This window comes from Choloepus didactylus, chromosome 6 (genome assembly GCF_015220235.1).
Source record: "Choloepus didactylus isolate mChoDid1 chromosome 6, mChoDid1.pri, whole genome shotgun sequence".
NCBI classification, from domain to species: Eukaryota; Metazoa; Chordata; class Mammalia; order Pilosa; family Megalonychidae; genus Choloepus; species Choloepus didactylus.
In genome coordinates this window covers 36,256,316-36,283,040 of record NC_051312.1, presented here as the reverse complement: position 1 = coordinate 36,283,040, position 26,725 = coordinate 36,256,316, and the positions used below count along the sequence as shown (strand labels likewise).

General features: G+C 37.7%; 1 protein-coding gene across 5 annotated transcripts in view; it reads left to right on the top strand.

Moving 5' to 3' along the window:
- The window catches only part of TTC17 (tetratricopeptide repeat domain 17), a 164,500-nt gene that overhangs the window by 96,448 nt on the left and 41,327 nt on the right, over positions 1–26,725 (top strand). For 4 of the 5 annotated variants that reach the window (XM_037838737.1, XM_037838736.1, XM_037838735.1 and 1 more), the window contains 3 exons: positions 2,976–3,096; positions 5,279–5,438; positions 6,392–6,475. In XM_037838737.1, the coding sequence (XP_037694665.1) occupies positions 2,976–3,096; positions 5,279–5,438; positions 6,392–6,475 (365 nt within the window). Of the gene's footprint in view, positions 1–1,195; positions 3,097–5,278; positions 5,439–6,391; positions 6,476–26,725 lie in introns of those variants that run through there. The other variant, XR_005217353.1, reaches the window with a different exon arrangement.

Below are 26,725 nucleotides of genomic sequence, written 5' to 3'. Positions count from 1 at the left end.
CACACACGCATACACATGAGAAAATGTTCAGCCTCACTAGCAATCATAAAACATTGCATAAACAGTGAGATTCCATTTTTGCTTATCAGATTGTCTTTAGATGAGTAATACACGTGAAAGTTAATCAAAACTATTTTGTTTTACCAGATGTATCTAAAAGTTTTAAAATATGCCAGCTATTCTACTTCTAGTAATTTACCCTATGTAAATCAACATACAAGTGCCAAAGATGTAAGTACACGGATGTGCATCCCAGGATTATTTTTCACGGTAAAAATTTGGAGAAAACTTAAATGTTGGGAACTGCTAAATAAACCACAGCATGTCCATGTTGTGTACTATGTAGCCAAGATGTTTGTGATATATTAAATGAACAAAGTGGTTTATGAAATATCATATATAGACAATACTTCAGATTTTGTAAAATAATATATATGCTCTGTTTCAGCTATACATTTTTTTCACATTTCAATCTCTCTCTTATAAGGGGCTACATCTTACAATTGATATTATCTTAAAATAATAATTGGCAGTTTTTTCTGTCTTAAACCTTGGGAAATGTGCACCTTACAGTTGATAGCATCTTAAATTGATGTAATATATTATAATAAACAAGCACATAAAAAGAAGTCTGGAGGGAAATACATCAAAAGGTAGTCATTTCTGCTGAGGGTGCTGATAGAGCTATAGGTGACTTTTATTTTCATATAAGTACTTTTCGATTTTATAAATATTTTATAGTGAGTCTATTACTTTCATAAACAAAAAATTAAAAGTTTCTTATCAAAGTGAAAATTAAATCTCAGTAAGGTTTAGATGGTATGTGAGCACTTAAGCAGCTTTAAATGGATTCAAACTCATGGGCCCAGGTATAGCAATGAAGATACTTGCAAATGAACTCATAGACTACTTACTGTCATTAAACTGAAGATTCATAAAGCATGGAAGAGGTGCTAGAATACTAGAGAGGTTCAGTATCCCAATTTTCAAACAGATACGGATTCTGTTAACTACCAACTGATAAGCCTCATGATAAATCCTGACAACGTTCTATACCAAATTATTAAACACGTAGTTTGTGAGCCCTTGGGCAGGGGGGTGGGTGGCAGTGGTAATCATTAAGAACCATTGTAGATTTACCAAGAATTAATAGAACTAGTGATGCTTAACTAATTTCATTTCCTTTTTTGGTTAGGGCTACTAGACTGGAAGACCAGGGAAGTGCCATAGACATAATGTAACTGGATTTCAGCAAGGCATTTAACAGAGCCTCTTATGATATCCTTGTGAACAAGATGGAGAAATGTGGGCTCGAAGGCTTCCCATTGCCTACAGGACGAAGTCCAAACTTCCTAGTGTGCTGTACAAGACCCTTTACCACCTGTCCTCTATCTGCCCTTCAGCACCATTCTCTGAACCAACCATGCTCTTATTTTACCTCCATGCCTTGGCACCTGCTGTTGCCTCTGCATGGGTGCTGAAATATCACTTGTTCAAGTTCAGGTGCCATCTCTTCCTTGGTGCCTTCAGGCAAAATTAGTTGCTCTCTGTGTGCGATTGTTTTATATTTTCACTGTAGCACATATCCTATTGTATTTTAATGATTTTATCTATGTTTACCTTCCTCACTAGAATGTGAGCTCAAGGGCAGGCCCTCTTATTATTCCTCTTCATATCTCTTGTGTCTTACACAGTTCCTAACCCCTTATAATATATACTTAATAAATATTTCTCAAATGAATTTCTTAAATATAAAAGAAAAATGAGCTTTATTGTGAAATTTATGATTTGTTTCCTGAAGGTATTAATTTAAACAGGGTTAGTTTGAAACTCTTCCAAACTGTTCTTTTCTGTTTTATTAAAATCTAAATCTAAACCCCTGCCTATATCTCAAACCATTTTCTATTGTTGATAAATTCCTACAGTATAGAGAGTGTTATTCAGAACTAAAGGTCTCCTTCCCATCCATTTCATTGTAATTCCTTCAGAAGAGACAGACTTGGTTCTGCTCTTTTTGAGGGAACTTAGTCTAAGTAAAGGGCCTGCACACAGAAGGTATTACTGTGAAGGATATCAATAAATAAAGTTTTAAAAGCCCTATGTGTCTTTAAATAGCAAGGTGATTGGGGGCAGGCATGTTAGAGTCAGACCTGGATTTGGATCCCAGCTCTGCCACCTTCTAGCCAGGTGACCTTGGGCAAGTCGTTTAATCTCTCTGAACCTCTGTTTCCTCATCTGAGAAGTGAGGATTAAAACCTACCTCATGAAGTTGTGGTTGCGAAACGCTTAGCAGAGGATATGACACACAATAAGTGCTCTTAAGGTAAATGATAGCCTTTCATTATCATTATTTCCTATCCTGCTGCTTTTCTTTACAGCAGTTCTCTACCAACGGTGATTTTGCTGTCCAGAGGATATTTGGCAATGTCTGGAGACAGTTTTAGTTGTCATATCTGGGGGAGTATACTACTGACATCTAGTGGGTAGAGGCCAAGGATGCTAAACATCCTACAATACAATGGACAGCCCCCACGACAAAGAATTATCCTGCCCAAAGTATCAAGTTATCAAACCCTGCTTTAGAAAGATGTGTTTCTACGGAGTAAGTTACAGTTGTTATAAAATCATAATGTGAAGAAGTAAAAGTTAAGTCCTGTAAAATGCTTAACATTGAAGGATATCTTAACCCTTATCTCATGTTCATCAATCTTAAATCCAAAAAAGGAAACATTTGCTTTTACTTCACCATTGATCTTTGCAAACATAGCTTTACTTAAAGATGATCCTTATTCCTCTTCCATGAAAGACAAGGTTTTAATTAGATCTGTAGATGGTGGAAATTCTGAAGACCGGAAGAATGACTGACACCTCCAAATACATCAATCTGAGTGAAGTAATATCCACAGAATAAGCAACTTTGGGTTCTGTTCTATTCTTTTGTGATTGTGTTGATTCGTGATGTTCCTTCCTTCCAGGAAAAAAGCGTGATTACCAGAGTCTGGGCTGGCCCAGTCCAGACGAGTGCCTCAGACTCCGCTGGGTAGAGCTGACTGCCATCGTGAGTACCTGGCTTGCAGTTTCTTCAAAAAACATTGAGTGAGTATCTGAAACACCCCCCTCCTTCATGGCATTTTGTGTACCTGTGAACCTACTAGACCTCGGCTCATTTGGGATGCCCTTCTTTGTCAGCAGCTATTAGAAGAGTCATCCTTTCCAGGACTGATGGTTCAAAGGGTGACCTTTTCTGACCACAACCCACAGGTGGGCTCAGCCCATTGTACTGAAGCAGCAAATGTGCCCCCCTTCTCAGTCCTTTAGCCACACTTTTTAGGCTATCCAGAAGACAGGTATAACTTATTTAGTTTGAAGACGGGATCCCTCTTTCTAGAAGCACAAAACCCATGATCTCTCATTGATACTGTGTACTTGAAAAGGGAGACAGAGCAAATCCTGATTAACAAACACCTACTGAGACACAAGCTGAGCAAAGTTGCCTCACAGGTTACTGCTTTTTCCTCTCTATACACTCATTCTCTCTTTCTGGCCTCTGTTCTAACCTTTGAATGTCTAAGTTCTCTAGGAATTACCACTAAGCCTTCTTATTTACAATCACTTATTCGGACCGATCTTTTCCAGGACTTTAGTCACCAATGATATATTGACAGCTCCCAAATTTGAATCTCCAACCCAGGCCTCTCTTCAAAGCAGATTTATCCAATTATATATCCAATTATATATCTGACCTCTCTGCCTGGATATTTCTCAGCCACCCCAAGCTCAAGAAAAATATACTCATAATTTTCTTGGCCATTCACCTTCCAGAAAACCTGTTTGTTTTCTATCTTTCCATTCTTAGCAGATGGCTCCAGCTATGATCAAGCCAGAAACTTGGAAGTTATCCTTGACATTTCCTTTCCCTAACCCCTCAAATCCTATAAAACTGATTCTTCTCAGTTTTACTCCTGAGTATTTTTCACAACCATCTGCTTTTTTCCCATCTCCATGACTGCCGTCTTAAACCAAATCACTATCATCTCCTCCAAGAGCCTGACAGCTGGTCATCTTGCTTTATTTGCTCTTGCCTTTATTCAATCCATTCTCTCCACAGTATTCAGAATTATTCTTCAAATTTAAGTCACATCATGCTTAAAACCCTGTAATAACTTCCTGTTGCCCTCTACAGTGGCCTGCAAACCCCTTCATAATCTATTTCTTGTTTTTCTTTTCATCCTCAACTATGCCCCTCTATCCAGTCAGGGCCTTCCCTCTTCTTTTCACCTTGTTAATGCTGACTCATCCTTCTGGTCTCAACTTAAATCTTATTCCCTCAGAGAATCCATCACTCATCACTATCTCCTCCAGCAGTGTGGAGGAAATATATACCATCCTATAGTGTACTGTCATTGTACCATGTTTTTATTTCTCATAACTTATCACAGCTGTGAAGATAATTGAATAACTCATAAGACTAATGAGCTCCATAACAGCAGGGACTAGGTATGTTTTGCTAATCATTATAGTCCTGGTATCTGACATTTAATAGTCTCTCAATAAATATTGAATGAATGAATAATTTGCCTATGTGAAACTTTTTAAATAGCTGGAAGTAAAATTTTGTAAATGCCAATTTGCCATATCGGTACATATAATAGTCTGTAACATTAGCCTATATATAATGGGAAAGTGACTACTTTGAAACCATGAAAGGAAGTCCTTACATCTTACATACAGATTCAATGCACAGCTATACCTGTGTTAAGTTTACAGTGTAAACCCTAGGTCACTTTTTCTGTGGAGACAAGTGCACTTCTACGCATAAAGGGAAAGTAAAAGATAACCACTTGTGGGTTTTATCACTAGTATACCCTGGAAGAAGAACTCTTAGAAGAATACCTGGTTTAAAATCTCCACAGTGAGAAAAGGTGGCTAGCAGCTGTGAGCAAATCAGGCACCACAGTGGATAGAAAGGAGGCAGCTTGGGTAGGTTGGGAAAAAAAAACTGAGTTCAGAATTCAGATCCCAATGTTGCCACTTTGACCTGGAGTACAACTTCTATTTACACATTCAAAAAATACTCATTGCTAGGCACCGGAGTCCTCGCCACCTGTAAAATGGGGGACGAGATTAAGTAACTTCTAAAATCTCTTCCAGTCTGAGAGTCTGTGGTTCCAGGCATTCCTAACAGTATACTGAAGTTCTGATCAGCTGGTCGTTCATGCTCTGTCTCTCCTCACCCACTCAAATTCTCAGTGGCTAATTTGCCATCTCCATGTTTCAGCATCACAGAACACATAGACTTTGCAACCCCGATACAGCAGCCAGCTATGGAGCCTCTTTGCAATGGCAATCTCCCCACAAGTATGCACACCCTGGACCACTTGCATGGGGTTTCCAACCGAGCCAGCTTACACTACACGGGTGAGAGTCAGTTGACAGAGGTGAGTGCTCTGTTCAGTCTGCCTGTGTTTTTTAGCCTCACAGCCATGGTGCAGCTGATAGCAGAAAGCCCAAGTAGCCAGGCCTTATTTTTTGCTTGTTTTCAGTTGTCTATCATGTAGGTGACTTTAGGCCAAGCCTAATTTCTTCCAGTCCCTGGAACTCAGTTTATGTGCTTCAGTATGACCAAGAAATCATAACTGTGATTCACTCCTCAAGATGGGGAGCATTCTTCATTGCCATCAGACCAAGGGTCTTGTGAGAAATATTTGGGGTGGTTGATTTTCCTATTTGGCATTCTTGATAAAAAGGAAGGGAAGGAGGGCAGACCTAGGGATTATATATGCATATATATATTATATATGCATATATATAGATAGCAAAGAATTTTAAAAAATGCCACAAATATCCAGCAGAGGATTTGTCAAATAAATTTTTATAGAGATATAAGCTAGTATACAATGAAGCCGTTAAGAAAGATATAGTAGAAATATGCTTGTTGACATGAAGAAACTTTCAGAATATATTATGTGAAAACATAGGTAACAAGAATAATATCTACAATATAAGCCTGTATTCTGTGAGAAAAATAATATATGTGCATATATATGTGTTTGAACATAGAAAATATCTGAACAATATATATAAAGATATTAACAGTGCTTGTGTCTGGGTGACAGGATTGCTAATAGTTTTTTTCCATTATCTCTATTTTCTAATGTTGCTATAAGAAATGTGTTTTATATATCTGTAAAATCTTCATTAAGTGGGAAAGGACAGCAGTGGGGTGAGGTAAAATAACCCCAAAATTTGTCTCACACAGAATACCTTACCAACAGGACCACAGCATGTATCTCAGAGAAACAGTTTGCTTTTGTGGTATAGTTCCCAACCCAGTCATCTAGATCCTGCCTCATTTCCTCTCGCTAATCAACCATCTTCCTTCCTATTCTAGGTATTGCAAAATCTTGGCAAGGACCAATATCCCCAACAGTCACTTGAACAAATTGGCACCCGAATTGCCAAAGTTTTGGAAAAGGTAGGTCACCTTGCAGGAATGCTGAAAACTATTGCCTTGACTTCTGACTTCTTTTCCAGATTATTTGCCGCTAGGTGGCTCTAACTTCTTCCTGGTTACTAGCCCTTGATGACTAAAGGGTTGACATGAAATAACCCCACACAGAATGTTTCAGTCACTTCTCCTTTACTTTTTCCATTGCTTGGGTAGTATTCTTTTTTGTTGTTTTATTTACCTTCTGTGAAGAATCTTTCCAGTCAGTTTTCTCTTCTTTATTCCAGCATAAGTATATAGAGGTGGTGGTATTGGGAACCATGGAATCTAGGTACATGAAATAAGTCAGGTGTTCTTCCGCTGGTGATGAAGAATATTGATAATCTGTAAGGTGGATGGAAAACATATACATTGAAATATCTTTCCTCTTTGAAATCATGAAACAAAATCTTCATGGAACTGCATTTTCATATAGCCTACTAAAAAATCATTGAGGGTCTCAAAGACTACTTATTCAGCTCTGTGTGATGTATTTCTGTAAACAAGAGATTTTAAAAATTTAATGTAATTATTTTATGGTTAAGAATCTCTTCACTTAATTACTATATAATACTGAAGAGGTGATATAATGTAATATAGGAATTAAGAGAGTCAACTTATCTTCCATTATGAACATGACAGTGTGAGATAATTTACTTATTCTGGATATCACACATGGAAAAATCACCAACAAATTGCATTTGTAGTAAAATTAGGACATTGATAGGACCCCCAGGGTAATAAAAAAAAAAAAAAAAAGGTTGCCAAAGGCAGTTAAAATTGACACAGAAGCCACACAGAATGAATTCTAGCAGAAGCTGAGCAGAAATAACTATTTCATAAAATATCAGCAAAAACCCACTACGTCTGAAGGAACTTTCTACAAATAGCCTAGCCAGGAAAATCCATTGGAGTTTGAGTAATAAACAGAGCAAGCCCAACATTAATTCAAAAATATAAGAAAAAGGTAGGAAAGAGAAGCAAAACTTACCAGAAAACATTTGGCAGAAATATATTGTCATTAACAATTCAGACTTAACTTTTTGCTGTGAATTTAAAAATCATCAAACAATTGCCTCTGTGAATAAATATCACAAAGCTAAAAATAAAAATGTGGGGGAGAGATTAGCAAAGGATAAAAAACAGGAGATAGAAAACAGAAATATATGAAATTTGAGCAGGCAGAGAAAAAATAATCACAGAAATGATGACAGAATTGAAAGGAACAGCAAGGAGAATAGATCACAACACAGAAGGGGACATAGAGGATAGAGATGAGAAAAGTAACCAAAATAAAGTTCAAAAGATTTGAAAAGAATATAAGCGATAAGAACATTTTTAAAGCTAAATTCAATAAATTTTTACAGAAATAAAATAAGACTTGGTTAAGTTTTTTGTAAAATATGTTTATTTGAATGAGCATACTGTGTGCCAGAGGAAACTGATCCAGCATAGGCAACAGCAATATTTAATCAAGTAAAATTATTAGAATTTAAAAAGAAAGAAAGAGTTTTTGACTTCTGACATGGCTGATTAGTCCCCAGAAGGACCCTTCCATTTTGGAACAACTGTATCCTACTTAGGACATTCTTTTGAGTTATTGCTCATCACCCAAAAAGTAAAGTGGTCTCTAAAGACCTCTTCCCTTCACAAAAAAAAAGGGGGGGAGGGGGAATATGAACTAGCTGAGAGCTAGGGCTAGAGCTTCAGGAGGTTAGTCCACCCTAGGGTGCTGTTGATGTTGATGAACTCTCTGGATACTAGCCTTGGGCCAAGGCCAGGGGGAGCTGAGTCAGACTCCAACACTGAACTGAGACCATTGAAGGAAGCTGACATGGTCTGTGGTTGCTATGGTTGTTGTTGCCCACCCTTTGAATGCCTAAGGGAGAAAATGCTTTCCAGAGACAAGCATCCCCAATATAGGCTTGTAGACTCCCACAGATAAGGTCAAGCAGCAAACTCACATTAATAATCATGAAATACATGAGAAGGCAATCCAACATAAGAATGAATTAGCTGCAACACCAAACAACAGTTTTAGACTCCAAAGGAGTGCATATTTGAAATTGTCAGATAAGGATTTAGAACATTTATCTACCAAAAAAAGAAAAAATTTTAAGAGGAATTTTGGGAAAATGGCAACAGCAATGTTGAATTTTTTAAATTGTCCAGAATCCCCTTATAAAAACCAAGCAATTAGAATAGCAAAAGTAAAATTCCATGAACAACACGAACAACAAAATCAGATAATAGTGTGTCCCTGTGATCCCCAAAGTATGAGCAGGGAGCAACAAAATGCTGAGCTGAGATCTATACAAATCTGTATAGTGTATGTATCAATGTGGAAGAAAACAAAGGGAGGCAGCAGGACTCTTAAAAATCCTGATCATTGGAAAATCCCAGATTGCCATCAGATACCAAAAAGTGTAGGGGAACAGAGGACAGCATCCAAAACCAGGAAGGACTTTGCAGTATCCAGTGCATGAGTGCAAGGAAATTGCAGTGTTTGTTGGTGCTAGAAATTTCTGGACCCTATATACTCTTGAAACAAACAAACCAAAACTCTCTTCCAAAACAACACTTACAATAAGGGGAAACTACTGGAAGAAGTATCCAGATCAATGAGACAGAGACAATCAGGCCAAAGGAAAAAAGAGATCCAGATAAAAGTGGGAGGAAGGAAGCAGAGGAGACACATGTCAGAAAGTAAAGACCTGTTTTTTGTTACTTTGCAAAAGTAACAGAAGAGGGAGTTCTAGAGAGATAAAGCTGGAAAAAGCTATCCTAATGCACTGCTTCTTCCAAAAGTACAGGAAAATTTCACTTAAAATTGAGCAACAGGAAAGGATCCCAGTCAAATATCATACCAATTTGTAAGAAATAAATAGAGTATAAAGAGCAGACTACTACCCCTATGGTCAGTGAAAGCATGCCAAAAAGATATGCCTACAGGAGAACCTAAGATGGCGGCTAGGTGAGACAGGGCAAAAGAAAAACCTCCATGAAAAATACTAGATAAAAACCAGAAAGTGACCCAGAACACCACTGCCAGCAATGCACCAGCCAGACAAGGTCTGCTAAATCCACAGGGAACTTGCATTTGGTGAAACCAGGAGCCTGCATTCTGAAATGAGTGAGTAAACTGGCTGAAAGTCCCACGGCCGCCCTGCGGTGTGGGGAAACAGTGGGCTGGCATTTGGAGACGGACTAGTTCTTTAAAAAAAAAAAAAAAGCCCAGAGTGGCTGCAGATAAGACAGGGAGAGCCACGCAGTGAAGCATGGTGGGAGCGGGCTGGGCTAACACCTCGGTGTCTGGCATGGAGGATGCCCCTTCCCACACCTGCTGCTGATTGTCTTGAGACCAGAAGAGCAGAGGGGAGCCAAAAGGAGTAAAAAAAAAACATTTCTTGCAGCCATCTCCTCAGTGGGCAGAGGACGCTCCTGCCCAGGGCCAGGCCCACAGCCCAGAGCCGCGCCAAGAAACACAGCCTGATGGGGAATCTTTCCCGCAGCACTACACACAAGCCACAATGTCAGCCGTGGACAGTGGCCTTTAATACACCCACGGCTGATTGTCCCGGAGCTGGGAGGGCGGAGCTGTGTGAAAAGGGGGAAGTTAACGCATCCCATTCAGCCATCTTTGAAGTGGGCTGGGAGCGCCCCTGCACAGCCCAGCAACCCAGGGCTTCCCTGGCAGGCCAGCGTGCACTAGTGACGTGGCGCGGCCCTCCCTCAGCAGAGGTCCTGGAAGAGCACAGCTGGGAAGAGGGAACCGCTCAGAAATCCCAGGGACCCTATGCAAATACCAAAGACTTGTGGGTCAGCGGCAGAGACAATCAGTGGAAAGACTGAAATGAAGGCTTAGCTCCTGCAACAGCCTTAAATCTCTGGGAACATCTGGGAGCTTTGTTTATTAAAGCTGCCCTGCCTGCCTAACCACCCAGACACACGCCCCACATTCAGGGCAGACAGCACCAGCAACACACCCAAACTTGGTGCACCAATTGGACTCCACAAGAATCAGACCCACACACACCACAAAGTGGGGGAGAACTGACTTGAGGGGAATAGGTGACTCACAATTGCCGTCTGCTGGTTAGTTAGAGAAAGTGTATGCCACCAAGCTGCAGTACTGTCAAATTAGGGATCAAGTAAAGCAAATGCCAAGAGGCCAAAAACAAAAGAAAAATTTAAAGCGTATGATAAAACCAGACAATATGGAGAACCCAAACCAAAACACCCAAGTCAAAAGATCAGAAGACACACGGTACTTGGCACAATTAATCAAAGAATTACAGACAGGCAACAAGAGCATGGCTCAGGATATAAAGGACATGAAGAAGAGCATGGCACAGGATATAAAGGACATAAAGAAGACCCTAGAAGAGCATAAAGAAGAAATTGCAAGAGTAAATAAAAAAATAGAAGATCTTATGGAAATAAAAGAAACTGTTGGCCAAATTAAAAAGACTCTGGATACTCATAATACAAGATTAGAGGAAGTTGAACAACAGCTCAGCCTCCTCGAGGACCACAGAACAGAAAATGAAAGAATGAAAGAATGGGGGAAAAAAGCGAAAAAATTGAAATGGATATCAGGGATATGATAGATAAAATAAAATGTCCAAATTTAAGACTCATTGGTGTCCCAGAAGGGGAAGAGAAGGGTAAAGGTCTAGAAAGAGTATTCAAAGAAATTGTTGGGGAAAACTTCCCAAACCTTCTACACAATATAAATACACAAAGCATAAATGCCCAGTGAACTGCAAATAGAATAAATCCAAATAAACCCACTCCAAGACATATTCTGATCAGACTGTCAAATACTGAAGAAAAGGAGCAAGTTCTGAAAGCAGCAAGAGAAAAGCAATTCACCACATACAAAGGAAACAACATAAGACTAAGTAGTGACTACTCAGCAGCCACCATGGAGGCGAGAAGGCAGTGGCATGACATATTTAAAACTCTGAGAGAGAAAAAATTTCCAACCAAAAATACTTTATCCAGCAAAACTCTCCTTCAAATTTGAGGGAGAGCTTAAATTTTTCACAAACAAATGCTGAGAGACTTTGCTAATAAAAGACCTGCCCTACTTCAGATACTAAAGGGAGCCCTACCGACAGAGAAAAAAACCGAGGGACTCCACCACCAGTAGATCAGTCCTATAAGAAATGCTAAAGGGAGGTGAGCAGGCTGAAAGGAAGGGACACTAAACAATTGACTGAAACTACATGAAGAAATAAAGGGTACCACTAAAGATCACATGGTAAATATAAATACCAATACTACTGTGTTTTTGATTTGTAACTCCACTGTTTACTTCCTACAGGATCTAAAATACATAAACTGTAATGATAAATCAGTGGTTTTGGACTCAATGTAAAATATGTAATTTTTGACAAGAACTACATAAAAGTGGGGGAATGAGGGAGTATAGACACATAGTTTATGTGTCATATTGAAGTTAAGTTAGTGTCAAAGAAAAACAAGATTGTTATAGATTTAAGATATTAAATTTAAGCCCCACGGTAAACACAGAGAAAGTATGAGAGAATATGACCATAGAGATGAAAAGTAGAGTAGGGGTTCCGAGAAGTGGGGGAAGGGGCAATGGGGAGTTAAGAAATGAGTGTAGGGTTTCTGTTTGGGGTGAAGGGAAACTTCTAGAAAGGGATGGTGGGAAAGTGATAGCATTGCAACATTCTAAATGTGATTAATCCCACTAATGGAATGCTAGGGAGAGGGTGGAATGGGAAGATTTAGGCTGTATATGTATTTCCACAATTGAAAAAAAAGAAAAGACAGTCTAAATAGATGACAATTAAATGCCAGGGATGATCCTGGATGGGATCTGAGGATGGAGGAGAGGAGGCTCAAAGGGATACAGATGGGACTTAAGCAGGGGAAAAAAAAAAAGGAAATATAGAATGTAAGCTTTGTATCAAAGTTGAATTTCTTGAACTTCTTAGCTGTGTTTAATGGGATTGCATAAAAGAATGTTCTTGTCCATGGGAAAGTATATGTGAATTATATTGTTTTTTCAAGGATGTGTGCAGCTTCCTCTCATATGTTCATAAGACAGAGCAATAGATGATGGATGATAGGGAGGGAAAGAGGGAGGGAGGGAAAGAAAGAAAGAAATGGTGGTGTAACAGGATGTTAAAGGTGGTGTATCGGGGTATCAGGGGAGGGGGGTCAGGCTATGCTGGAGTTCTATGTATGGGCTTTGTACTGTTTTTGCAACTGTTCCTGTAAGTTTGAATGTATCTCAAAATAAAATTTCTTATTAAAATAAAAAGATATGCCTACAAAATATGAAAACTATAAGCTAAAATAAATTAAGAAATTGACAGAAGTTATGCAAGAACAATATAAATTAGAATTAGAAAAACTAAAAAATGAGGTAATTGGCAAAAAGAAAGATTTGAAAGGACAGTAGAGCACAGTATAAAAAAGAATTATAAATAAAAGAAAAAAAAGTGTTTTCAAATGAAGACTAAAAAAGCACAAGAGCCAATAAACACAATGGAACATGCCTCAAGAAAAACAGAAGACAGAAATGCAGAAAGTTTTTAATAAAAAAAAAATGAAGGAAAGAGGAATGGAAGCTAGTTAGTCCCTCTGGAACAACTAATAAACAAGCAGGAAAAACTAGTAAATAATCTGGAATAACTGCTGGGGGACAAAAGTGACTGTCCACACACCATACACCAACCTGGATTGGGAGGAATGTCCAAGATCACAGCATAAAATCTGAAAGTGAAAACTGCGGACTCAAGCTGAGAGCCCCTCCCCCATGGCAGCCCAAACTGAAAAGTTTCACTGTGCTAGAGAACAGCACTCTCTGAACAAGCGAATATACCTCAGCCCAGCTCCAGCTGAGATTTTACTTAACAAATGTTGACTGATCAATACAAGCTACAAATCTTCAACAAGCAGACAAGCTTTTGGTGAAAACTGACCTTGGAGAGCTGGAGGACCCCTCTGGGAGAGAGGTCCCAGAGGACCAGGTGCTATCTATGGCCAACAGGTGAACTGAGGGTGGCCACGGACTGGCCCTGAAGGGGGGCTTCCTGTCCCTTTTTTGGCTCAGTCAAGAAAGCCTCAGCCATTTTCAGTTCCCAGTTCTCTGACCCAGACAGGGGTGGAGATAGTAGAGTCAGAGAGACTATTTGAATGCAAATGATATCTCCCCAGGGGGGTATATCTTCCCTAAGAGGGAAAAGGTAGTGCCAAGCTCTACTACCCACCTTCCATTCAGAACCAGACCCCAGAACCTGGGGGAAAACAGCCACGGGCCGTACCTCCTTAAACCAGTCAGGAATGACAGGCTGACAGGCGCCACCTGCTGACCAGAAAAGCACAGTGGCTTGAGGCCTCAAAGGGTGTGTCAGTCTTCTAAGACACACCCTCAGGGAGACCTGATACTGAATATTGCTTCCTTCTGCAATCTGAGCCCGTTCTTGTCTGGGAAAACCTGATTGGGGTAACCAAGGAAATCAGATGCCTAGACAACAGAAAACTACAACCTATACTAAGGAAAACAAAGTTAGGGCCCAGTCAGAGGAACAAACTTACACTTCAACTGAGATACAGGAATTTAAACAACCCAATGCTAAATCAATTCAAAAAGTTTAGGGAAGATATGGCAAAAGAGTTGAAGCATATAATAAAAACACTGGACATACCTAAGGCAGAAACTGAGAGTTTGAAAAAACAACTAGCAGAATCTATGGAAATGAAAGGCACAACACAAGAGATGAAAGACACAGTGGAGACATACAACAGCAGATCTCAAGAGGTAGAAGAAAACACTTGGGAACTGGAGAACAAGACACCTGAAAGCCTACACACAAAAGAACAGATAGAGAAAAGAATGGAAAAATATGAGCAACGTCTCCAGGAATTGAATGACAACACGAAACACAGGAATGTATGTGTCATGGGCATCCCAGAAGGAGAAGAGAAGGGACATAAAATTACAGATCCAAGAAGTACAGCTTACCCCAAACAGAATCGATCTGAATAGGCCTATGCCAAGACACTTAATAATCAGATTATCAAATGTCAAAGATAAAAAGAGAATCCTGAAAGCAGCAAGAGAAAAGTGATCCATCACATACAAAGGAAGTGTGATAAGACTATATGCAGATTTCTCAATAGAAACCATGGAGGCAGGAATGAAGTGGGGTGATGTATCTAAGATACTGAAAGAGAAAAACCACCAACCAAGAATCCTATATCTGGCAAAACTCTCCTTCAGATATGAGGAAGAGCTTAAAATATTCTCTGACAGACAGACAATGACCGAGTTTGTAAACAAGATACCTGCGCTACAGGAAACACTAAAGGGAGCACTACAGACAGAAAGGAAAAGACAGGAGTGAGAGGTTTGGAACACAATTTTGGGAGATAGTAGCACAGCAAAGATGAACAAAGATGACTGTATGGTTGAAAGAGGAAGGTTAAGAGCATGTGGAACAGCAGAAGGAAGGAGGAAAGATAAAGGGTGGGACTGTATAACTCAGTGAAACCTAGGGCGTTCAGCCATTGTGATAAAAGGTACAAATACGGTTTTACATGAGGGAGAACAAATGAATGTCAACATAGCAAGGTGTTCAAAATAGGGTGGGATTGAGGGAAAACGCAATCAATGCAAACTAGAGACTATAATTAACAGAAGCATTGTATTATGCTTCCTTTAATGTAACAAAGGCAATATACCAAAGCTAAATGCATATGGGGGGGGTGGACATAGGGGAGGCATATGGGACTCTTGGCATTGGTGATGTTGTCTGACTCTCTAGTCTACTTTGGTTTAATGCTGTCTTTCCTTTTTTTGCTTCCTAACTGTCATATTTTGTTTTGTTTTGTTTTGTTTTCTTTTGTCTCTCTACCTTCTTTGACTCTTCCTCCTTCTTTGTGGAAGAAATGGAGAGGTCCTTATATAGATAGTGGTGATGGTGATGAATACATAAATACGTGACTATACAGGGAACCAACGATTGTCTACTTAGGATGGAATGTATGGTGTGTGAACAAAACCATCTTAAAAAAACGGGTTGATGAAGAAAACTTGATGGCACTATATTGAGTGAAATAAGACAGACACATAAGGATAAATATTGCAGGGTCTCACTGATATGAACTAGTTATAATATGTAAACTCATGGACAGGAAATATAAGTTACCAGGATATAGAATGGGGCTAAAGAATGGGGAGCAGTTGCTTATTATGAGCAGAATGCTCAATGAGGGTGAACTTAAACATTTGGAAGTGGACAGAGGTGATAGCAGGATGTGAGAATGACTAACAGTGCTGAATGGTCTGTGAATGTGGTGGAAAGGGTAAGCTCAGAGTCATGCATGTCACCAGAAGGAAAGTTGGAGGTTAAAAGATGGGAATGTATAAAACAGTGAATCTTGTGGTGGACAATGTCTGTGAGTAACTGTACAAATATTAGAAATTTCTTTCTTGAACTAGAACAAATGTATGACACTATAACTAGAAGTTAATAATACAGGAGCATATAGGAAAAAATATATACCTATTGCAAACTATATACTGCAGTTAATAGTATTTCAACATTCTTCCATCAACAATAACAAATGTACTATACCAATACTATGAATCAGTAATGGAGGAGGGGTGGTTAAGGGTATGGGAGGATTTGAGGTTCCTTTTTTGTCTTGATTTCTTTTTTGGAGTAATGAAAATGTTCTAAAAATTGAAAAAAATATTAATTGTGATGATGGATGCACAGCTGTATGATGGTACCGTGGGCAATTGATTGTACACTTTCCTTCTTTGGATAATTGTATGGTTTGTGTGAACAATCTCAATTAAAAAAAAAGAGATCTGAGAAAAAGTGATAGTATTAAAGAAAGAAAATAGATCATAATGTAGGTATATTAGGCATCCTAAAGAAGACAACCAAAGCAATGAAATGAAACAAACATTAAAAATTATAATTCAAGAAAACTTCCCTGAAATAAAAGACTTCTTGAAACTACATATTGAAAGGTTATACTGCATTCTTGGGAAAATCAACCCAAAAAGGCCAGCTCTGATAAATATTCTAATAAAACTTTTAAAAATAGAAGGAAAAAAATTTCTTTCACTATTCAAGCAAATGATCAAGTTAGTTGTAAGAGAAACAAAATCAAATTGATGTAAGCCAAAGATTTTATATGCTGCTAAATTGATGTACAAAGTATACAGGCCACAGACAAATTGTTATAAACATGCAGTGAATATTGATCCCATGAGCCTCTTCTTGAGAAGGCTGTCTACTAGAGAATGAGCTTCAACAACCAGAATGACCAGAGCAGCATTGACATAACGGACTATTGGCAAGCGTTATATATTTACCTGAAGAGTCAAGACTAAATGATGGCTGTAAGGGAGACGGTATTGTATATAATGGTATATACTCTGACAATATACACTAGATAAAACCATCAAAAAATGGTGAGCAAATGAGAAAAGTATGTAAAAGGTAAAATAAGCTCACTGTTATCTAATAGGTATTAATTTGGAATTTAAAAAATGGTCCTTCAAATAAAATACTGATGGAGAGGGAGGGAGGGGAAGAAGAGGTTGGAAGCTAGTTTCTCTATTGTTTATATTAGGAAGCTAATAGAATATGGCATAGAAAAAATGTGGAAGAGAGGAGACTAATGGTATTATATAAAGGCATTAATGTATGGGTACAATATAGACCCTCCTAAATACCAAAAGACATAAATATGTGCACAAATAAAACAGACAATATAGTAAAAAAATACTCATACATGCAAACATACATATTGGAGGACTAAGGATGAACATATTAATCATCTCTATAAATACAAACGGGCTTAAGTCACCTTTTAAAAGAACAAGATTTTCAGATTGGTTAACAAAGTATAACCAAATATTATACTATATTGAAGAGACATACCTAAATAAAATTAAACAAAATTAAAAATTAAAAAAAGGATTGAGGGGGTATATAGAACAAATGCAAATAAGGGAGCAGGGCTTATAGTCTATATCAGACAAGGTAAATTTCAAAATGAGAAATTTTTAGTTATGTATATGTTACTACAATAAAATGTTTTTTTTTTAAAAAAGCATGAAAATGGCAGACAAACATTTCACAATGCTAAAGACCACAGTTCACAAAGAAGTTAAAATTGTTATTTATGTTTTTTTATTAAATAACTCAACTTTCATAAAGCAGAAAGTACAGGAGATTCTAGAGAGAAATTGATTTTTTAAAAAACACTCCAATAATAGTGGACAAAAAGTTAGTAAGGATATAAAAGATCTAAAGAGCATAATCAGTAAGTCTGATTGTATTAGGTATATTGAATTCTGAACAGTGATGTTAGAAAATACATCTTTTCTTATATGAACACAGAATATTCATGAAATTTGATTATATATATATGTATATATATATGTATCAAATAAGAAATTCAAACAAATTCCAAAGAAGAAAATAAAGCTAGCATTCTCTGACCATAATGAAAAATAAATTATAAATTAATAACCAAAAAAATACATAAAGCTCTTTTTCCTGGAAATTCTAAAGCATGTTTTTAAACAACTGTTGAGTAGAAGGGGAAATACAAAATAAAACTGCAGAATTTCTTGAAAACAGTAATGAAAACTTAAAATAACAGTCTGTAGAACAGATTTAAAGTAGTTATAGAGAAATTATTATATTGTGAAATACCTATATCGGTAAAAATGAAGGAAAAAAAGAAGAAATGATAAGAATTAAATTCCCAAAGTAAAAAAGCTAGGAGAAATAAACCAAGCCAAAACAAAGCAAAAGAAAAGAATTAATAAAGAAAAGGGTAGACATTATTGATGCAGAAAATTGAAAATGGATAGAAATAATGAATCCAGAGTTAATTTTGTCGTTTATAAAGCAATAAAATAAGCATATCACTAGCTAATCTAATCAATGGAAAATGATTGTACAAATAAACATGATTAGATAGTCATGGGAAGTAACCATCAAAGAATTATAAAAGAATTTAAAGAATCATGAAAAACTACTTTTTAAAAAATAAGACATTTTTAAAAAATGAAATTACATTTTTAAGAAAGATACGACTTAAAAACTTAACCCTCAGTAGAGACAGTCTAATTCAGAAAAGTTGTCATAGAAAAAATGGAGGAAATAACTCCAACCCAAAGCTCACCAGGCCCAAATGATTTCACAATTTATTTCTGCTAACATTTAAAGACTAAAAAAGTTTCAGTACTTATTTATTCCAGAGCATAGAAAAAAAGAAATCTTCCAATTTCATTTTATGAAACGAATATAAAATCTGAAATGTTCACATCAAAAAAGAAAACTCCAGACCTTTTTACTTGTTAACATCAGTTCAAAAGCTATAAACAAAATATTGGCAAATAGAATCCAGCAGCACATTAAAAAATATATCTACCATGACCAAGCAACCTTTGTTCCAGGAATTGGTTTATTATTTGGAAACCATTAATATAGTGTCTTGTATTGCTGGTGATAAAGGGGAAAATCTTAAAATCATATCTGTAGTTGGACAAGCATTTGAAAAATTCAATACCTATTTATATTAAGAATCTAAATTAGGAATTAATAAGGTCCTTTTCTTAACATGATAATAGATATATACATTATGCCTCAGCAGAAAAATCAGAACCTTACTAGGTACCTTCTAGAGAGAGGCTTCCCTACTAAAGTCAGGACCAAAACAAGAATCCACTATTTAACATTATTTTGGAGATACTGAAGTAAAGAAGAAAAACAAAAATATGCAGATTACATATTTGCATCTGATAAGATCATATACCTGGAAAACCCAAAAGAATCCATGAAGAAGAAACTATAAAGAATTAGCGATTTTAGTCAAGTAGCAGATTATAAGTTAACACACATATGTAATTAATATTTCAATTAGGATAGTAAGTCAAGGCAGCTCAGTACTCCCACTTCCCATTGCAATAACTTGAAAAATCCAGGTGAACTTTTTAAATCATATTTTTAAAGGTATCAGAGAGCTATGGAAGCAACAGAGTATGAAAAAACTAAATTGCCATTGACTGGAGAACCTTTCCAAGGTGAGCTGGCAATTGCCAGCTATCTTCCCTCCCACCCACTGGGGCCATTTGTCAATTCTGGGTATGAACTAAGGATCAGGCTTAGCCCAGGGAGAGAGCCATTGCTACGAAAAAGAAAGCTTTCAGCAGTTACTCAAAGTAGGATTAACAGATTGGAAATCAAGCACGTGGCCAGTTTTCCCCGAGGGGCATTTGCTTAGAGCACAGGTTGCAAAGGAGTCTGGAAATTTAGGCCAAACTTCCAAAAAGTAGAGTGAAATATCTGTCTTAAACTGCTTAGGAAACAAAGAGATGCTGGGTGACAGAGCCGTTATCTATTGCTACAGAGCAAACCACTCCAAAACTTGGTGGTATCAAATAGCAACCGTTTATTTGTCCACAATTCTGCTATCTGGGCTGGGCTCAGCCAGGGAGAGCTGCTAGTCTTGCCTGAAGTGACTCTTGCAGCTGAGGCTGCACACCCAAAATACCTTCACTCACATGTTTGGTGCTTCCTGGGAAGCCTGGAAGAATGGGAGCTATCTGGGCATCTCTCTGTCTCCGCATGGTCTCTCCAGCACTGTAGCAAACACATGATGTCTCAGGGCTCTAAAAGGGTGAGAACAGAAGCTGCCAGGCCTCTTAAAGCCTAGGCCAGAAACTGGTACAGCATCACTTCCACTGCATTCTTAACAGTCAAAGTCACAAGGCCACCAAGATTCAAGAAAAATAGAAATAGACTCCACCTCTTCATTGTGAGGGAGAGAGCAGCAAAGAATTTATGGACATCTTTAATCTATCTCAGTCTTCCCTCTGATCTCAAATTGTTTAATTCCTCCCACATGCAAAATACATGCACCCTCTCCCAAAACCCTCAAAGTTTCATCCAATTGTGACATGAGGCTCAAAGTCTGTTTGTATATGAATGGGGCTCCCTGGGTATGGTTTCTCTTGCTCTGTAAGACCTATGAATTTTTTAAAAGTTTTATGCCCCTGTCTGACAAATCCCCACACAAACACACACACACAACCTACATTGGTATTGCAGGGATATGATAATCACATTCATTTAAAAGGGGAAAATGGAAGGCACACGGCAGTCACTGATCAGTGGCAATTCTGAAATCCATTGGGACACAAGTCATCATTTTCCCCAATTCCAGAAGTAGGAAATATTCCTTGATTAGGACCCATTTCTGTTCCCTAAAGTTGGTTCCCTTATCTGTTTCTCAACCCTGGACTTTACTTTCTGAGCTGTCTTTCCTTTTCCATAATAAATGTCTGAGGTTTGCAGCTGAATAGCTTTCTCAGCCTGCTTCCTTCTTGTCTCTGTCCGTTTTAGTCCACTAACACAACTCCTTCAAAAATGTTTGTGGCCTTTCAAATTATAAGCTGCTCCATCAGACAGAAGCCATACCCACAAATCTCTTTGAAAGGGCCCGTATCTACTTTAAACTATGAATCAGGGACAATACCCTTAAGATTCTTAGAAGACTGAGAGAGTCTTCTGTGCACTGACTTAAATCTTTTTGAGGTAGTAGTAATAAAGGGTCCAACTGCCCTACTTTTGATTTGATCTTGACCCTGAGGCCATAGTTTTACTGCTAGCACCCTGGATTTGATTTTTTATTTAATTTCTATTTTTATTTTTCTACTTCAAAACCTTTTGCTGACTGAATAACTGGTAATAAGGAAGTTTTATTTTCTAACTGCAAATCCTGTGCTGGAATTATTTTCTTAAAATTCTGTTTGCAGACTACACACGTCCTGTTTGCAAACCACACACACACACACACACACACACACACGTACACACGTTCTGTTTGCAAACTACACACGTCCTTGTTTAGGTCTCCCTCTTTTAAAACTTTCTTATATGCTTTTAACTTTATTATAGGTGATTTTAAAAAACCAACTGGTACATTCAGCATTCTGCCTGGTAATCTCCTTAGCCAGATTTACAGCTTCATTAGATATTTTTTCTGTCTTCCAAGGTCCACAAAAGACTCACCATTTTTTTTGCCAATAGAGAACATGCCTTTTCTCCAGCCTCCAATAGCAATTTCCTCACTGTTCTTCTAGCCTCCATTAATAGTCTCCTTGCTGCCCTTCCAGCAGATGCCCACCACGCAGTCCCAAAACCAATGCCACCTGTTTTAAGTTTCTATTACAGCAGTTCTCCACCCTTCATACCAAATACTGTTTCAGTTATCTATTTCTACATAACAAAGTGCCCCAAAACTCAGTGGCTTAAAACAAAACTATCTTTTTCCCAAGGTTCTACAGTCTGGGCTAAATTCAACAGGGCATTTCTTCTGTTATCTCCTGGAGTCATTCATGCCACTGTAGACATGTGGAGACTCAGCTGGGTCTAGCCACAAAACACGGCTTTACTCAAATGTCTGATGCCTCTGCTGGAATGACTGGAATAGCCGGGGCTCAGCTGGGAATCCCTCCATGGGGCCTTTCCACCTGAGTAGCTGGATCTTTCAACATGGCAACTCAGGGAGCCCAGAAAGTGAAAGCAGAGGCATCCAGGCCTCTTAAGACCTAGGAACAGAACTGGAACAGCACCACATCTACCCCTTCTAGCTGCCAAAGCAAGTTACGAGGCAAGCTCAAAATCAAGGGCAGGGGAAATGGCCTCCATTTGAAAAGAATGTGTGGCCCATCTTTAATCCATCAGAATACTTTCTAAGGAGCAACAGTGAGACTGACAGCTTACCTCTCAATAGAAATGATGGAGGCCAGAAGCAGATGCAGTGACATCTTTAAAGTGCTAGAAGAAGAAAACTGCAAACTTAAAATTCTATACCAGCAAAAATATCCTTGTGAAATAAAGGTGCTTTCAGACAAACCAAAATGGAAAAATATGTGGCACCAGGAGGCCAGCACTGAAATAAAAATTAAAGGGAGTTCTTCAGGAAAATGATCCCAGATGGAAACATGGACATGCAGAAGGAAATGTGTAATACTGGAAAGGAAAATACAAATGGACATTAACTGTACAAAGTCATAAGTGTAGTGTCCTGAGGTGTTTCATTTATAAACATAACTAAAAGTCATGGTAACAATAACGTAGATGATGCGAGGGGAATAAATGGCATTTAAAGGTTCTAAGGTTTAATTAGTATTAGCCAAGTACTAAAAGTAATTATTTGCATTAGACTTCAATAAGTAAGAATGTATATTTTAAGCTCTAGACTACTAAAAATTGTTTTAAAATATGACTTAATAGAATCAAAATGGATAATGTAAAATAGTTAATCCAAAAGAAGTCAAGAAAGGCAAACACATGTAAAAATAATAATAGTAAAATAATAAATATAGACTTGAATATATCAGTAATTAGGTGGAAAGAAACTAAATATTCAAGTATTTAGTGTGGACTGGATTTTTTTAAAACCCAACTATGTGCTGCTTACTGAAAAGACACACACTTTAAATATTAGGATACAGAAAGATTGAAAGTAGGAATATGGAAAATAATGTGCCATGCAAACACTAACAAAAAGAAAGTTGGCTATCAGAAAAAAGTAAACTTATCTCATCAGAACAAGTAAACTTTAAACCAAGAAGCATTATTAGAGTTAAAGGGTTATATTTCATAATGATAAAGAGATCTATGATAAGCTGAATAATTGTCCCTCAAAAGATAATCACATCAAAATCCCCAGAGCCTGTGAATCTTACATGGCAAAAAAGGACTTTGCAGAGTTGATTAAATTATGGATAAGGATATGGGGAGATTTTCCTGGATTATTTGGATTAACTGCAATCACATGTATCTTTATAAGATGGAGATTTGACACAAACTAGTATAGAAGGCAACATGACCATGGGTGGAGAAGTTTGGAATGATGCAGCCATAAGCCAAGGATTGCTGGCAGCCACCAGAACCTGGAAAGGGCAATAAATGAATTCTCTCCTAGAGCCTTTGGTGCAAGTGCAGCCCTGCTAACATTTTGATTTCAGCTCAGTGATACTGATTTCGGATTTCTGGCATCCAGTAATGTAAGAGAATAAATTCTTGTTGTTAAAAACCACCAAGTTTGTGTTAATTTGGTACAGCATCTATAGGAAACTAACACACATTTAATACACAGCATAGCTATCATGATCCATAAACTGTATGTACTCAGGTTATATATATGTCAGGCAAATATTGAGAGATCTGAAAGAAGAAATAGGCATTTCCCTAATCCAAATGGAAGATTTTAATATGCTTCTCATAATAGCTGATAGAACAGCCGACACAAAGTAACACAATTACAAACCTAAACAAATTACTTATATAGAGCACTGCATTCAACAATGACAGAATTAACATTCTTTTCAAGTCCATAAGGATGGAACATTTAACATGTGGCTAAGCCATAAAGAAAGCCTCAATAAATTTCCAGAGATTAAAATTATTTAGTTTATGTCTCTGACCAAAGTAGGTTAAGATAGAAATCAATAAAATTACCATTAACAAAAAGTCGTCATATATACAACAACAACAACGAAAACATATAATGTAAGAGAATAAAAAAAATTACCTTAGGCGAAAACTTAACTAAATATCTGAAAAACCTAAATAAGGAAAAATATAAGACACTTCTGCAAAATGTGAATGTAGACTTGAACAAATGAAAAGATATTCCATATTCTTAGATGTAAAGTCTCAGCATCATAAGAATGTCAGTTGTCCCTGAGTTAATTTGTCATTTTAATGCAATAACAAATAAGCCCCAACAGACACAAAAGTAGGAAACTCAGCATGCCATGGTAGCAGCCTTACGTGTGTTCCTCCAGAGCGAGTCCTCACACCTTAGTCCCTTGGTCCAGGGACTATTTGCCCATTCCACTTTCCCACCAAGTGACAGTTAACAAGACAAATAATTACCCTGGCTTAGAAGCTCCAGTTTTCATATAGGAGCCTATGTCTTTTTATTATTATTAGAGAAGTTGTGAGTTTACAGAACAATTATGCATAAAATACAGGACTCCCATAAACCTCACTATTATTAACACCTTGCCTTGGTATGGTTCATTGGTAATAATTGAGAAAATCACATTTTGATAATTGTACTATTAACTATAGTCCGTGGTGTAACTTAGGGTTTACCATTTTGGTAGTGCAGGTTCATGGATTTTTTAAAAAATTTTTATTCTATCTTGTGGTTACTTTGAGCCTAGGAGTTCAATTCTCAGCTCATCCCTTTCCTCTCAAATTTTACTAGAAGCTGCAAGTAGAAACCAGGCTGTACTTTCCACATTTACTTTGGAAATCTCCTCAGCTAAATAACCAAGCTCGTCACTATTAAATTCTGCCTTCCATCCAACATCAGAACTCAATTTTGCCAAGTTCTGGGCCACTTTACAAGGATCACCTTTCTTCCTTCATCACTTCCGCCTAAGACCTCATCAGAATTACTGTTAGCGTCAATATTTCTACCAACAGCCTTTTCAAAGCAATCTAGGCTTTTTCTATAAGCACCTCACAATTCTTCAAGCCTCTACCCATTACCCAATTACAAAGCTCTTTCCACATTTTTGGTATTTGCAATAGCAGCTCCCCACTTCTGGTACCAAAATCTCTTTTAGTTTGCTAGACTGCTCAAAGCAAATACCATGAAATAGGTTGGCTTTAATCAATGGGAATTTATTAGCTTACAGTTTTGAGGCTGAGAAAAATGTCCATAGCAAGGCATCATCAAGACAGTGCTTTCTTCCCAGACTGCTGACAGCGATCCTTGGTTCCTCTGCCACATGGCAAGGCCCATGGCGGCATCTCCTTCTTCTCCAGGTTTCATTGCTTTTAGCAAGAACCTTCCATGGTTTTCTTTCTCTGTATTCATCCCATTTAAAAGGACTCGAGTAAGAGGAGTAAGACCCATCATAAATGAGGAGGGACACACCTTAACTGAAGTAGCCTCACCAAAAGATCCTATTTACATTGGGTCTACATCCAATGTAATGGATTAACTTTAAGAACATGCTCTTCTGGGGTACATACAGTTTCAAACCACCTTAATAACCTAACACTTCCCCCTTTTATCCACATTTGGATATATATTTCAGTGCTGTTAATTACAGTCACAATATTGTGCTACCTTTGCCACCATCCATTACCAAAACATTTCCATCATTACAAATTGGAACTCTGTACATTTTAAGCCTTAACTCCCTGTTCTCTATCCCCACCCCATCCTCTGGTAACCTGTATTCTAGATTCTGACTCTATGAGTTTGCTTATTCTAATTATTTCATATCAGTGAGATCATACAGTATTTGTCCTTTTGTATCTGGCATATGTCACTCAACATGATGTCTTCAGGGTGCATCCATGTTGTCACATGTATCAGAGCTTCATTCCTTTGATGGACACTTGGGTTGCTTCCATCTTTTGGCAATTATCAGTAATGTCGCTAGGAGCATCAGTGTGCAAGTATTTGTTTGAGACCCTGCTATCAATTCTTTAGGGTATATAATTAGACGTGAGATTGCCATCCATATGGTAATCCTGTACTTAACTTTCCAAGGAACCACCAAACTGTCTTCCACAGTGGCTGCACTCATTTTACATTGCTACCAGAAATGAGTGAGTATTCCTGTTTCCCTGCATGCTCTTCAACACTTAGAATTTTCTTTTCTTTTTTTTTTTTAAGTAGCCATTCTGGTGGGTGTGAAATGGTATCTCATTGTGGTTTTGATTTGCATTTCCCTGATGGCTAATGATGATCATCTTTTCATGTACTTTTTTGGCCATTTGTACTTCTTTAGAGAGATGTCTATTCAAGTCTTTTTCCCATTTTTAAATTGGTTATGTTTTTGTTGTTAAGTTGAAGGATTTCTTTACATATTTTGGCTATTAAACCTTCATTGGATATGTGGTTTCCAAATATTTTTCCCAATGTGTACTCTGTTATTTTACTTTCATGATAGTCTTTTGAAACTAAAAGTTTCTAATTTTTATGGGGTCCCTTTTATCTACTTTTTCATTTTTTGTTTGTGCTTTGGGTGTAAAGTCTAAGAAACCGTTGCCTACCATCAGGTCCTGAATATGCTTCCCTACACTTTTTAGTGGTTTGATAGTTCTGGCTCTTACATTTAGGTCTTTGATCCATTTTGAGTTGATTTTTGTATGAAGTGTGAGTTATGGGTCCTCCTTTCTT